This window comes from Bos taurus, chromosome 21 (assembly GCF_002263795.3).
Source record: "Bos taurus isolate L1 Dominette 01449 registration number 42190680 breed Hereford chromosome 21, ARS-UCD2.0, whole genome shotgun sequence".
In the NCBI taxonomy this organism is placed as follows: Eukaryota; Metazoa; Chordata; class Mammalia; order Artiodactyla; family Bovidae; genus Bos; species Bos taurus.
In genome coordinates this window covers 30,313,490-30,328,759 of record NC_037348.1, presented here as the reverse complement: position 1 = coordinate 30,328,759, position 15,270 = coordinate 30,313,490, and the positions used below count along the sequence as shown (strand labels likewise).

The following is a 15,270-nucleotide window of genomic DNA, read 5'->3' as shown; positions in this document are numbered from 1 at the left end:
CAAGGCTGTGCAGTGGAGTTAGGGAGTCCGAGCTGCCACGCCACAGGAAAGGTCTCGGAGACCATCCTTGGAAAGACACGAAAACAATTATGTGTGCTGAGCTCTTCCTATGTGCCAGGCATCACACTAAGCTCTTTTCAGAAACACTATCTCACTCAGTCCTCAGTGACGAGCCAACCCCTCTGACCAACAGCGCTCTCTGTGAGCCTGCCCTCGTGGGCTCCTAGACCATCTAAGATGCTGCCATACTCACAGCTAAACAGTCCAGGCACAGATGGCTGAGGGCAGGGGCCATGCTTAGGCACAACAGCCTTACACAGAAGTGTCCAACAGAGGGAGCCTTTCACATCCCTGAATCCAACTCCCTCAACCAACAGGGAGCATACAGAGGCCCAGAGAGGGCAGGGAGCTTGCCTAGGGTCGCAGAGTATTTAGGAATGCGGTGGGAGGTGGCAGGGACCAAGAGTCAAAGATGCAAGCGCTGAGGGCAACCGGGAGGGACAAAGACTCATGGTGACTTTCCGGCCCATCTCAATCCCACTTAAGGCTTAGTCCTCTCCTGTGTAACAGGGAAGCAGCCTGGCTGCGGGGTGGGGACAGGGCAAGGACAGAATGTGGCTAGGTTGGGCTCGTTCCTCAAGACAGGGCTCCCTTCCCTGGGATTGCATGGGCCATCAGCCTGGCTGGCTGGTGCCTCCAGGTTGGGAGGTGAGGCTGGGTTCTTAGTGTGGCAGTGGGGGTGGCAGGGTACCTGTGCCCGAGCTCGTGGGCCACGGTGAAGGCCAAGGGCAGGCCCGTGTCCTCGTTGATGTTGCAGCTGCGGTGTGGCTGGCACATGCCCGCCACGTGGGACAGGCCCAGGGTCTCGCAGGGCTGGTTCATGGCCGCACACAGGTCCTTCCTGCACATGCAGAGAGAGGGGGGGCCCTCAGACTGACCTGGCCTGGAGCCAGGCCCTCCCAAGCTGAGGGGGCCAGAGAAGGACCCCTGCTGACTCTGAGGGAGGGCGGGAGCAAGAAGGATGCTCCTCCCATCGCTCTCAGACCAGCCCATGAGCCTTCGGGGAAGCAGTGACCCTTATTCACACAAGACACCTCTCTGGGCCTGGGGAGCAGACCCATGCACAGACAATTTGGGTTACTACCCCAGTGAGAAGCTGCTGGAGCTCAGCAAAGGGAAATATTAATAACTCCACCTCAAGTTCAAAAATACTGCCTCTGAACTGATTGGGAGTTGTCAGAGTTGGGGTCATGTTGGAGTGGGGAAGTATGGCAGTAAGATTTTCTGGTTATAAAAGAGCAGCACAAGAGATCCTTCTAATGGAACCATTCCATATCTAGACTGGGCAATGGATACAGAAATTACACGTGTGATAAAATTGCAGAAGACTAAATACACACACAAATAAGTGTATGTAAAATTAGTGAAACCTGAGTATGGTCTGTGGATCATATCAGTGTCAATTTTCTGCTTGAGATATAACTACAGTTATGCCAGATGTTGGGGGCTTTCTTGGTGGCTCAGATGGTAAAGAATCTGCCTGCAATGCAGGAGTGAAAGTGTTAGTCACTCAGTCCTGTCCAGCGCTTTGCGACTCCATGGACTGTAGCCTGCCAGGCTCCGCTGTCCGTGGAATTCTCTAGGCAAGAATACTGGAGTAGGTTGCCATTTCCTTCTCCAGGGGATCATCCCAACCCAGGGATCGAACCTGGGTCTCCCGCACTGCAGGCAGATTCTTTACCACCTAAGCCACCAGGGGAGAGCCAGGTTCAACCCCTGAGTCAGGAAGGTCCCATGGAGAAGACAATGGCTATCCATTCCAGTATTCTTGCCTAGAGAATTCCACGGACAGAGGAGCTTGACAGGCTACAGTCCATGGAGTCGCCAAGAGCTGGACACAACTGAGGGACTAACACTTTCATTTTCACACCAGATGTTACCACTGTGGGAAACTGGATGAAGTGTAGATGGTACCTCCCTGTATTATTTCTGACAACTGCATGAGAATTCACAATGAACAGCTCACAATGAATATTTACAGTAAAAAGCTCTCCCCAAGTGCTGTTGAAATCCTGTCTTGGATCAAAGGTGTGGAAACCCTCCTCCAGATGAGGCTCCTGAGAGCAGGGCCATGTCTGCCCCACTCCTGGGGCTTCTCCCCAAGGGTCAGGTGGCACCTCCCTCCCATGCAGGCTCTCCCAGCTGCACCCCAGGCCCCTCCCCTCCCAGCTGCCAGTACCTGGTGAGCAGAATGGCCGTGTCATGGTGCAGCGGGTGGGCATCCCCCTTCATGTTGATGCTTTTCTGCCACTTGCAGAAGCTCCTCAGAGTGTTGTCTGCGTGGTGAGAGATCTTCAGGTCCTCCTGCAGGCAGAGAGCACAGCCACTGAAGCCTCCCCCAGAGCTCTGAAGGGTCAGGCCAAATTCTCCTCCACAGGAAGGCGGGGGACAGAGGCCCAGAGGTGGCAGCGGGCAGACCTGTGGGCCCCAGGCCAGTCTCTGGTCTGACCACCCCTCCCAGAGGCACCTGCCAGAGGGACCTAAGAGAGGGTCAGCCAGGGGTGGGGGTGACAGATGACACTGCTTAGGCCAAGGAGGGCCTGGCTGTGCCCTTCCACACAAGGTGGCTCGGGTGAGTGGCAGGAGGACTCTGGCAGGTGATGCCCATCCCAGGGGGCAGTGTAAGGTCACGTGACTTCCCACCTCCTCATCTTCCAGCAGGATCAGGCGCACGATGGTGATGTGGATGGGATTCCCGATGCTGGGGTCATGAAACAGACCGGCCACCTACCCAAGAAATAAGGGTCAGGCTGTCACCTCAGACATACAACACAGGCAGCCTCTGCTCACCTCCAACCCACCTGGAGGGATGCACACCCACGTTCATACACAGGGGAGCTCACACCGTGCGTGCATCCCATACATGCAAGTACTCACACCTGAACACACACTCCCCCAGCCCAGCATCGGCAGAACCTGGAGGGGACAAGAGGGCCTCCCAGGCTCTGGGGTCCCAAGCACCTGTTTGGAATCCTATTCCCCAGCTTGCACCTCCAGATGCTGGCTGGTTGGCCCATCTCAGGGCCCTCCTCTGTCCTGGGCTGGATCGGCCCTGCTGCCCCCTCTTGCCCTGGGGAGGCTGGGACCAGCATCCCAGGAGTGAGCCCTCTCATGAGGCAGGAACTGGGCACAGCCTGGGGAAGGGATGGAGGCAGGCAAGGCCCATCTTCCCTGGGGCTGACAGCCATAGGGCCAAGAGGGCAGGTGTGCAGGCCTCTCAGAGTCCCCCAGAGCTAACCCCACTCAGCCCCAAGGCAGAAGCCCATCCCCAAAGATGGACAGTGTGCCAAGGTGCAGGGAAATGGCAGGTAAAGCTGTCTGTTCTTTTAAAGCTCCCTCAGGACAAGGAAGAAGCCAGCCCATGAGTGGAGACAGGGGTCAATTTCCCAGCAGGCAGAGATGTCAGGACATATCAGTTTTGAGTTGGCTTTCAACAATTCCATCGAGAAAAATATATTCAAATAGGAATGGAGAATACATGTACTGTTAAGAGGGCACAAAAGCCCCTGATAAGGGGATGAATCATACTTTCAGAGCTCAAGGTCAGGAATGGTGAAGTCAGTGATGTAATAATGTGCCTCCCTCACCTCCATGCACATGCTGGGTCCTGGGGGCCCCTCTGCACTTCCTTCCTCCCCTCTTCCTCCCCAACATCAACCAATTCTGCCTCCAAACTTTTGTCCTCTAGCCCATCTGCAACCCTGCAGCCCAGCCATTTGTCTCTGAATGCAAACCCAATCACATTATGTCTTTGCTTAAAACCAGTGGGTCTTCACTGTCCACAGGTAAAGGGAAGGTCCTAAGCCTGGTACACAGGCCTGTGTGGTCGGTCCCTGTCCACTTCTATGGCCTCACTCTTCTCCTCAAACTCCCTCACTCCCTGGCTCTAACCACTCTGTCTGGCTTTCTCTCAAAATCCCACGATCCTTCCTACACAGGGCCTTAGCAGATGCTGCGCCCTCAGCCTAGAACACCTTCCCAAGTTATCTTTTACCCTTTCTGCAGCTCTCACCCCTCCACCATGTCTTCTGAGAGCTTTTTCTCTACCCAACACTCCCAAACCACCATGAACTTGTCTTCTCTAGAACCCCCTCCATCACACACTCACATTTATCAGTTTCAGTAACATCTCTCTCCCCTCCAGACCATAAGCTCCATGGGCTCCCTCTGATCTGCCCAGGTTCCTAGCACATTATGGACTCAAGAAACAGTTGCTGAATGAATGAATGAAGCTCGAGCGCTTCTTTTTTCCAATGCATTATCTCATTCAAAATAAAAATTAAAATGCAAACAGTCCCCTGGAGAAAATCAAATTAAAAGAAGAAAGTTTTCCTAGACAACATGCAGGACACGACTGAGCGACTTCACTTTCCCTTTTCACTTTCATGCATTGGAGAAGGAAATGGCAACCCACTCCAGTGTTCTTGCCTGAAGAATCCTAGGGACGGGGGAGCCTGGTGGGCTGCTGTCTATGGGGTCGCACAGAGTCGGACACGACTGAAGCGACTTAGCAGCAGCAGCAGACAACATGCAAGTGAGCTTGGCAGCAGACCCCAACAAAGAGGCTCCAAAGGATGAGAAGCCCCTGAGGGTCTGCTAAGACCTGTCCCAGCAACTAGCCCACCTTATGTCCTGAATTAGGGCTGGGACAGCTTCCTGCCACCACAAAGTCCCCCCACTGTCTAGAACATTTTTCACTGTCTCCCAAGAAGTACGGAGGTGAAACACGCTGGGAGGTACTGGAGGAAGGCAGGGTCATTAACTGTTGACTAAACCAACCAGTGAGTGTCTGTTTACAGCCTGAGGTCAGGGTGTACGGCCTGGGTTATCTCAACTAGATAAACTATACCCAGGAAAGTGAAAGTGAAGTTGCTCAGTCGTGTCCGACTCTTTGCAACCCCACGGACTGTAGCCTACCAGGCTCCTCCGTCCATGGGATTTTCCAGGCAAGAGTACTTGAGTGGGTTGCTGTTTCCTTCTCCAGGGGATCTTCCCAACCCAGGGATCAAACCCAGGTCTCCCGCATTGTAGGCAGACGCTTTACTGTCTGAGCCACCAGGGAAGTCCCCCTATTCTGGTGCAGGCCCAGAAAGCAAGCTGGGGTAGGCAGTGTTCATGAAAGTAAGATCTGGGGGTTACCAGTGACTACAAGCTCCCAGTGAGCTAACAGTATGACAAGAGCCACTCACTCAAAAAGGGCCCCTGACCTCAGAGGACATGAACAGAATTGGGGGTGCAAAAATGGGGGGACCTCTCTTGTTATGCTTGGAATAGACCTACCTGAGCTCCTGGACTCAGACCTGGGTCTGGCACACTGACAAACTGGTAACCTGTAGGAGGCCCTGGTAAAGAGGGTGAGGCTGTCCTGAAGGTGGCTGTGGGGCTGAAGAGCAGATCTTCAGTAGCCACAAGAGCAGCAGCTAACACTGACCGAGCCTAACACACATGGTCCTCGCACTGGGAGCATCGCGTGCCTTAGCTCACTTAATCTTCACACCTCTCAGGCAGGCATAAGTATCGCCATCTTACAGATGGAGCAACTGAGGCTCCAAGAGAGGCTAAATATGGGATCAGAAACCCAGATCTGACTGCATCAAATTTCTGCTCTTAAGTTTGGAAAGTGCTGCCTGCCTCCTCTCTGGCGGATGGATTCTAAACGTGTACAGCTTTGGAGGCTCTGAGGAGTACTGCAGTAAAGTCTGTTACTTTTTTTTTAACCCTGTGTTGCCAAACTTTCAAAAGTGCCATCTTTCTTCACAGAACATTTATTAGCATCTCTTGGAACAAGTACTCTCCAGAATATTCTTTGAGAAATGCTATAAGGCAGAGCTTCCCAAGCCTGGGATCTTATTCTTGTGCATCCATCACCATGTCCTTGGTACAGAGCTGACACTCAGCACTCATGTCAGCCTTACATGAACATCTGCTCCAGAGGAAAAAGGGGATAAGTTCTCCTCACTCCCACCAACCTGTTCCCTCATCCTTCTAGCACACTCTGGACACCACAGCTATCCAGCTATCGTTCTCTGGGGCAGGCTAAGAGGCAGAGAGGACCGAGTGGGGCTTTGGAAGCAGATAACTCTGAGCTCCGGTCCCAGCTCTGCCACTCACCAGTTCTGTGACCTTGAGAAGTTCCTTAGACTGCCTGATCCTTTGTTCCTCCAACTACAAAATGGGGCTGAGGCTTGGACGAGGCTCTGGGTGTGGAACACTGGCCAAGTAGCAGGTGTTCAGAAGCCTCAGCCCTAACATCCAGTCCAGCCCCCCTTGGAGGCTGGCTGCCTGCCATCCATGCCCCTATCATTTCCTGGAGTCTCCCTGTCGGGTATCCAGCACTGTTAGCCTCATAGGTGCCTCCACCCTGTCCAGACCAATGCTGGACTTGTCAGCTCACAAAAATTATGACACTGTCCAGAACATGTGACTGTGAAAGCCAGGCCCTCCCTCCTCCAGGGTGGGGCTCACAAGGTAAATGCCCATGTCCTGTGGGCCTAGACAGGGAGGCGGGAAGGGGCCCTGCTCTGGGGTCAAATCCTTGATCCCTGGCACACAGGGGATGTCATGGGGGAGCCTGGAGGGCTTGATACCGTCCCACATGGAACACTCAGTAAAAGTGAGGCTGATGAACCCAGCCTTGGTGACTCCAGCCAAGCTCCTAGGCCTCTTTCAGGCTGAGCATGCAAGGGGAGGATCTCGTGGCCTGGAAACCTGCTCTTGCCCCCCTACCCCACCCCACCCCAGCCAAGGAGCAGGGCCCTGCTGTCCAGCAACAACCCCTCTGGAACCCTGGTGGCTAGTGGCTTGTCTCCCTGGGCAGACAAGGCTAAATGGAGGCTTGGCTGGGCCTTAAGAGACCTCAGGTGCCAGGCAGAAGGCTATGGCCTTTATTCCATTAGGAGGAGGGAGCCAACATGGGTGGCCAAGTCGGGCAGGAACTGGCCCAGAGCTGAGCTTACCAATGCAGACTCGAGCAGTGGGGGCATGATGGCCACAGACAGAGCCCCTTCCTTTCTCTGACCCTTGGCTTTATGGCTATAAAAGAAGTGGCCAGACCTTAGATGACCCAGAGCATACACTTCCTTGAGTGTTTTGGGGGTGAAAGGCTGATATGGGGGAGGTCACAACACATGACACTGGCCACATCAGCTGCAGGGCACACACACCCGGCCTGCTCTCATTCACCCAGCCCAGAGGGAAAACTGTGCTGTTCAGTGGGTAGCCTGCTAAGAATGCCAAGGGCAGAGATCTCTTCTCCCCAGGGGCACAGGAAGCAGCTTGGCTGCCTGAGGCCTCCCACCTGCACAATCTGGGGCAGCAGCTGGAAGGGGCTGGCTGGCACTAAAGGAGTGGGAATCACCAGCTTCGACCTGCCACAGTGCCCCAGGGAGGACTTGGGAGATTGGGGCTCCTGTCCAGGTCTGTCCTGGCCTAGCCTTGTGACCTGGGCAAGTCACTCACCCTCATGGGATCTAGTTATTTCGATTGTCCTATGGGATTAAGAGAAGTATGCCAACCCTGTTGTACCACCCAAGTGCTACCGTCATCCCCAGTTCACAGCGGAGAAAGCTGAGGCTAAGACAGGTAATGTGGCCTGCCCAAGGTCACAGGTCCTTCTAACTCTAATGCCTGCTGATGGCTCAGGCAGGGGCTGGGCTGATTGGGCATTTCCACATCCCCAGTGACCAGCCCAGGTCCCAGCACAGGGTGGGGAGGTGCTTGTTTAGAGTAGTGTGGATGGGCCAGCCAGTCTACAGGCTCCTCCGGGCAGGCACAAGGTCGAGGTTGCTTCATCCACTCCTCCCCTCACTCTGGTCCTAGCAGCGGGCAGAGGCTGCTGAGCCAGTGGGGTGCCATGACCTTCAGTGGTGTCTCACATCTGCCCAGGTTCTCTCCCAGTGACTCAGGAGCTGGAAGCCTGTACCAGGCATGGAGCCTGGGGTATATACCTTTGGGGTTCACCAATACCACCTCCTGGCAGCCCTCACCACCCCCCACCACACGCTGCCTGTGGCAGCCTCACCATGTTCATGATGGTCAGCACGTAGCTCTCGACATTCGGCTGCCCGTGGTACTCCACCATTTTGGTGTCAGCTACCACCAGGGTCTCCACCCACTTCTCTTTGCTGACCGAGCGCTGGTATCGATGCCTCAGCCGCTGACGCCGCCACTGTTGCCGCTGTTCCCAACGCTCCCGCTGGGGTTCCAGCTCTGGAAACTCTGTGGGCCCAGAAGGGGTGGGGGCTAGCTGCCAGGAGGCTGGCCCAGGACACACGTCTCAAGGACCTCTCCCCAGTGAGCTCTCTCTGGGTCAGCGGGATCAGAGACAAGGGGCCTACTCCCAGTGTGACTCTGCCCCAGACCTGTGCTGTGTGGCCCTGACCTAGTCACTTCCCTTGTCTGACCCTGGGGCTGCCTGACAATAAAAAGATAAGCCTAGCAGCCTCAGAGGATGACTTCGATGGGGCTATGAACATGGTGAAGCACTGAGCCTGTTAGGCGAACTCCTGGGCCCGTATCTCTCTATGCTGATCCACCCCCGCTGGGGGGTAAGTACCTCCCAGCTCACACAGACCTTTCAACCTAACCCCCAGCCTGGGGAGGCTGGCCAAGACCCCAGCCAGCTGACCCCCCTGGAGATCTGCCCCACTGCTCCAGGCTCCCCGCAAGATCAGAAGAGGAAGCACATCTATGAAGCTGGGGAAACTGAGGGCAAGAAGCAAGCCCCGGTGAATATCTGTCCCAGGAAACAGAGTCCCTAGCAGTGGGCAGCTTGTGAAGCTGGAGCATTCCATAGACCCCAGCAGCCTTTAGCAGGCAGCTCCTTACCTGGACTGGCCCAGCACAGACTGGCCACTCTGCAGAAGAGGTGCTGGGTGCCACACTCTAGGTCCCCAATAACAGAGGTCAGTTTTTCTGGGGTAAGACCAGAGTGGGGAGGGGAGGGAGGTTCCCGCCTAGTTGAACTGCTGAGGTTGTGTATGGCCCAGCCTTGACTGGACACTCAGGGAAGAATGGCTGCCACAGCTAGAGGTGTCACAGGCAGGGAGCAGGGAGGGGACACAGAGAGACTGAGCCCTGAGGTAGGGAGGTAGATGAGCTGGTGGTGAGAGGAGTCAGTCCAGGGGATGAGCTGGGGCAGGCCCAACAGGCAGAGGCCTCAGGCCCATCACACATAGAGAGCACAGGCTATGATGATGCGGCTGTTGGTTTGTCTGTGTCCCTTCAGTCCAAGAGGAGCTGGGCGTGGGGGTGTTAATAGAGGTTTCTAGAAAGGCCCCCTCCATGTCCCAGACTCATCCCCTACCCCAGAGCTGATAGCAGAGAAACACACCTTTCACCCCACAGGTGCCTGGAGCCCTGGAGTCCCCCGGCTCTGCCCACTTCTCAGGGACTTGGCGCTTGTATACCACGTGGGGCTGGGCGTGGCCAGGCCGGGCGGGGACGCCATCCAGGGGCTCAATGAAGTAGTCCTCGTTGGAGAGCTGGAACACACCTTTCTGGGAAAGAAGCACCAGGGTCACACGGGGAGGACTGGCACTCGGCTGCCCTCCCCCACGCCCAGAGGCCTGTCCTGCCCAGCAGAGCCCATCACGCCAACTGACCCCAGACACACCGTGCCTTCCTCCCTCTAGACCTTTGCTCACTTTGTACCCTCTGCTGGAACATCCCTCCCTACCGCCTTACCCAGCCAAAGGCTTCTAGGCTGAGCTCAGAAGCCATCAGCCCAGGAAGCTGCTCCATACACCCACCCCACCCCTTAGCCCATAAGTACAAAATAGGTCTGCATCCCCCACATTCCAAAGATGAGCAAGAATTACAATTAAAAACTTAACACCAAGGGGAAAAAAAGCTTTGGGTTAGTAATGTACAGCACAGTGCTATAGTTAATAACACTGTTTTGTGTTTTTGAAAGTTGCTAAGAAAGATAAAAAGTTCTCATCACAAGAAAAAAAACTATATGTACATAAATTTGTAACGACTTATTGTGATCATTTTACAATATATTAATAAATAGGTGTCAAATTGTCTGAAACTAATATTTTGATAATATCTCAATAAAAAGAAATTTGATTACCAAAAGAAAAAAAAAGGAAGGAAGGAAGAAATGGGTTTCCTTCCAAATCTAACAAGATGGCCATGGAGATACCCACTGCCACCAGGACACCCTCTTCCTTGGTCCCAGGATCTTCCAGAGAAGGGAAATTGAAAGGGGTGTCTCGGGGATGTTTGCTGGCATTCAGAGAGGCCAGAGGAAGGAGGGGCCTTGGGAAGTATCTTTGAGCAATCCACCACCTACTAGGGAAGCTCAGGACTCCAACATGGGAGGTTTTTCCTCCCTCAGACCCCTCCTCATTGGCTCCAAGTCAGCCAGTTGGGTCACTCAGGGCAGAGAACCTGGAGTGCTGGATCGTGTATCATTAGCTCTAGGGGCTGGAGGCCTGCGTTGACTCCACCACTGGATAACTGAGTGACCTTGGGCAGGTTCCTCTCTGAGCCTGTTCCCTCATCTGTAAAGAGGGAACAATGCCCATATGTGTACTTGTCGCTCAGGCGCAACAAAATTAATTTAACTATATGAAAAGGGAGAAGTACAGGCTCCTGTAAATGAGACTTTCCCAGGCAGCTGGGCTCTCAAAGGCCCAGATACCCTAGAGCAGGGGTCCCCACCCTCCAGGATCTTATGCCTGATGATCTGAGGTGGAGCTGATGTAATAATAATAATAATAGAAATAAAGTGCACAATAAATGTAATGTTCTTGAATCATCCTGAAACTACCCCCTACCCCCAGTCTGTGGAAAAACTGTCTTCCACGAAACCCTTCCCTGGTGCCAAAAAGATTGGGGACCAACGGCCCTAGAGCCTGTGAGGTGGGCTATATGTCATGAGCCTGTGCCCTGCCACAGCTATGGCTTTTCCTGAGCAATCTGAGCTGAGGCTCCCTGCAGGGAGTAGTGGATGGCTGAGAATGTGCCCCCATCCCCCCACCCACCCCCACTCCTCCCACACCCGACCCTCCAGAGCTGGGAGCAAAAGGAGCCCTATGCTGCCTGGAGAGGAGCTGCTCTCAAGCAGAGAGAGGCAATTAGGGCTGCACGTGGCTGCCAGCATTACCTCAACTCAGAAAAACCTGGAGGCTAAAGCCTGCTCTCCAGGGAAGCGGGGTGGGGGCGGGGGTTGCGCGATCAAAGTCATAACTGGTACTCCTTGAAGATGAGGGACTCATCTGCTTTCTGAGTTACTTAGTCCACACACACCACAAACAAAAAGCTGTTTTCAAAGTCTGGAGTGACAGCTTCAACACTATCTGAGAAATTGTCAGAAATGCAAGTTCCCCACCCCCTCCCCCCATTTACCCTATGGGGCATCAGGTTTTCCACTAGGCCTCGGTGACTCTGGTTCGCTTTAAAGTTTGAGAACCGCTGCCCTAGAGAACAAAGAGGCCTGAGCTTGTCCACCCCATTTTACAGGTGCTAATACTGAGGCTGGAGGGGGGAACTCCAACGGGCCAAAACCAGCAGACAAGTCCTCGCCCAGGCAGGGGATGGGGATGGGGTGGGCCCACGTCCCGCCAGCTCACCCGGCGCACTCACCAGGCCGTCGCAGGCGCTGATGGCCGCCAGGCCGCCCTCGAGCTCGGGGTCCTGCACCTCACCTAGCAGGTGGCAGGCGGGGGCGCGGGCCCGGATGTGCGCGCGGCCCAGGCCGCCCCGCCGCCGCGTCTCGCTCACGAAGCCGGGCGCCAGCAGGTGTGGGTTGGCGGTCAAGTTGAAACGCAGCTCGCGGCCGCGGTACTGCAGCTCGTAGAAGGTGGGCGCGCTGGGGCGGGCGGACAAGTCCCTCTTGCGCAGCGCGCGGGGCCACAGCTCGTAGGACAGGAAGGAGCCCCCCGAATCCACACGCACCGGGTGCACAATGTCCAGCGCCGCCCGGCCATCAGCGGCGTGCCCTGCAGGGAGAAGAGCCGAGACGGAGTGGGCAGCGGCCGAGGGGGCGCTGAGGTGCGAGTGCCGGGATTCAAACACCCACCACCTGTGCTGTTTCACCGCTCCGTGCCTCGCAGTCTCCACCCAGGTGATCGCAATAACCTCTTCACAAGTCTCCCTGCTTCCGTTAGTGACCATCTCGGGTCCCTCTCCCCCAGTATGATTAGCTTTCCACGTGGTAGTCCTAGGGACTCGTTCCAGAGCTGTCAGATCCATAGCCTTTCTCTGCTCAAAACCCTGCAGTGGCTCCCAGCTCACACACAGCAGCAAACTGTTCTAGCGATGGCCAGGGACGACCGATCTCATCTCAGCTACACCTCCCGAATTCCCTCCATTCGGCCACTGGCCTCCTTGCTGCCCCTGCCTCCGGATTTTGCTTTCTTGTTCCCTCCACCTGAACACGCTTCCCTGTTTCCCACATGACAATAAAGCACTCACTTCCTTCAGGTCCTTCCCCAAAGCTTACTCACTTCTTTTTAAAATTGCAACTCCCCGCCTCTCCCTATCCCCCCTTCCCTGCTTTATTTTTCCCCATAGCACGTCTCACATACTGTATCACTTAACATCTGCATTCTTTTTTCTATTTTTCTTTCTCCATCTCCTCCCAGTGTGAACTCTGAGAGGGCAAGAATCTTTAGTCTTTGTTGAAGATTTTAAGTGTTCAAGAATGTCTGGAAACTAGTAGTTTCTCAGTAAGTATTTGTGTAAAATCTGTAGAAAGGGGATCGTAACTTGCACTTTGGGGGCTGAAGATTAAATGAACTGATCTACTCCACATATAGCAGCGCCTGGCCCACTGAATACGATGAATATGACTGAATATGATTGCAATTATGATTATTAGATTATTATTAGCCTGATGGATTTTTTAAAGTGCCTGATGGTTCTTCTGCACACATCTCCAGGCCTCCTGAGATGGGGAGTCAGAGAAGGACCACCCAGGTAGGGCTCCCTGGCCCCTCATCACTACCATTTCAACCAAGCAGCTCTAGTTTATTTCTTTCACATTTGAGAGTTAAATGAAAAGATTCCAGGGCTGGAAAAATTTGTAGAATCCTCTCCTAGTCATTCTGTCTGCTTGATTTCCCAGTAAGTCTTGATACTTAACCTTTTTCTGCCATGGACTCCTCAAAAAATGTTTTTAAGTGTGTAAGATTAAATGTATAGGAATACCAAGGAAATTCATTATACTGAATTAAAGCTGTCAAAATAATTTAAAAAGTAGATGTGAAATCATGTGTTCCTTTCCTAATGCATTAAACAAGATCCAAAGGCAAGTTTAATAACTATGATGATTTCAAAGTAGTGAAGAGCATCAGCCTTATTTCAAGATACCTGCAACTGTGTTGAGATTTTAAAAAAAGAAGAAAAAGTTTTTTTTCTTGTCCCTCTTGGTAGCTTACCTGTCTCCTGAGAAACCTGTATGCAGGTCAAGAAGCAACAGTTAGAACCAGATATGGAATAGGGGTCTGGTTCAAACTCGAGAACGGAGTACATCAACACAGTATATTGTTACTCTATTTATTTAATGTCTAGGCAGAGTACATCATGCAAAATGCTGGGCTCGGTGAATCACAAGCTGGAATCAAGATTGTCAGGAGAAACAACAACCTCTGATATGCAGATGATACTACTCTAATGGCAGAAAGTGAAGAGGAACTAAAGAGCCTTTTGATGAGGGTGAAAGAGGAGAGTGAAAGAGCTGGCTTGAAACTCAACACTCAAAAAACTAAGATCATGGCATCTGGTCCCATCACTATATGGCAAATAGATGGCAGAAAAGTGGAAACAGTGACAGATTTTCTCTTCTTGGGCTCCAAAATCACTGTGGACTGCAGATGGTGACAGCAGTCATGAAATTAAAGGATGCTTGCTCCTTGGAAGAAAAGCCATGACAAACCTAGATAGTGTATTAAAAAGCAGAGACATCACTTCGTCCATTTAGTCAAAGCTATGGTTTTTCAGTAGTTATATACAGATATGAGAGTTGGATCCTAAAGAAGGCTAAGCACTGAAGAATTGATACCTTCAAGTTGTGGTGCTGGAGAAGACTTGAGAGTCCCTTGGACAGCAAAGAGATCAAACCAATCAATCCTAAAGGAAATCAACTAGGAATATTCACTAGAAGGACTGATGCTGAAGCTGAAGCTCCAATACTTCGGCCACTTGATGTGAAGTGCCAACTCACTGAAAAGACTCTGATGCTAGGAAAGATTAAAGGCAAAAGCAGAAGGGGGAGGCAGAGGATGAGATAGTCAGGTAGCATCATCGACTCAATGACCATGAATTTGAGCAAACTCCAGGAGATAGTGAAGGACAGGGAAGACTGGCATGCTACAGTCCATGGGGTCACAAAGAGTTGGACATGACTTAGCAACTGAACAACAATTGGTAGCTAAATCAGAGATGCTGCTAATACTATTGTGATTTGTTGCTAATATTTGTAATGGAAGGAAATACTGAATTTCACTTCAAGGTTAGAAAAATTAAAGATGTAATATAGTCCCATCCAAGTTCATGGATCCTCTGAATTCTACCCAGGTCCCTGTGGCTATGGATTCTAAGTTAGGACACCTGCAGGAGAGTCTCCAGATTGCTCCTGGAGAAAGCAGAGAGACATTCAGAGAGGTGCAGAGACTAGCCTAAAGGCACACAGGAAGAGTAATAAAAGTCTCCCAAATGGTTTCAACCTCCCAGTAACGTCCTTCTTCATTGTCAGAGGTCTGTCTCTTGCTGGGTCTCAGTTTCTCCATTGCTAACATAAAAGCTATGACCACCCTAGACAGCATGTTAAAAAGCAGAGACATCACTTTGCCAACAAAGCCCGTCTAGTCAAAGCTATGGTTTTTCCAGTAGTCATGTATGGATGTCAGAGTTGGACTATAAAGAAAGCTGAGTGCTGAAGAATTGATATTTTTGAACTGTGGTGTCGGAGAAGACTTGAGAGTCCCTTGGACTGAAAGGAGATCAAACCAGTCAATCCTAAAAGAAATCAGTTCCGAATATTCATTGAAAGGACTGATGCTGAAACTGAAGCTCCAATACTTTGGCCACCTGATGCGAAGAACTGACCCATTGGAAAAGACCCTGATGCTGGGAAAGACTGAAGGCAGGAGGAGAAAGGGGCAACAGAGGATAAGGTGGTTGGATGGCATCATCGACTCAACGGACATGAGTTTGAGCAAGCTCCAGGAGTTGGTGATGGACAGGGAAGCCTGGTGTACT

At 52.6% G+C, this 15,270-nt stretch overlaps 1 protein-coding gene across 2 annotated transcripts in view; it reads right to left on the bottom strand.

Moving 5' to 3' along the window:
- Window positions 1-15,270, bottom strand: part of ADAMTS7 (ADAM metallopeptidase with thrombospondin type 1 motif 7) — a 62,244-nt gene that overhangs the window by 40,857 nt on the left and 6,117 nt on the right. For both annotated transcript variants that reach the window (XM_024982017.2, XM_024982018.2), the window contains exons 2-7: window positions 11,653-12,008; window positions 9,392-9,557; window positions 8,081-8,277; window positions 2,704-2,787; window positions 2,240-2,364; window positions 752-901 (exon numbers count right to left, since the gene is read on the bottom strand). In XM_024982017.2, coding sequence (XP_024837785.1) covers window positions 752-901; window positions 2,240-2,364; window positions 2,704-2,787; window positions 8,081-8,277; window positions 9,392-9,557; window positions 11,653-12,008 — 1,078 coding nt within the window. The remainder of the gene's footprint in view (window positions 1-751; window positions 902-2,239; window positions 2,365-2,703; window positions 2,788-8,080; window positions 8,278-9,391; window positions 9,558-11,652; window positions 12,009-15,270) is intronic.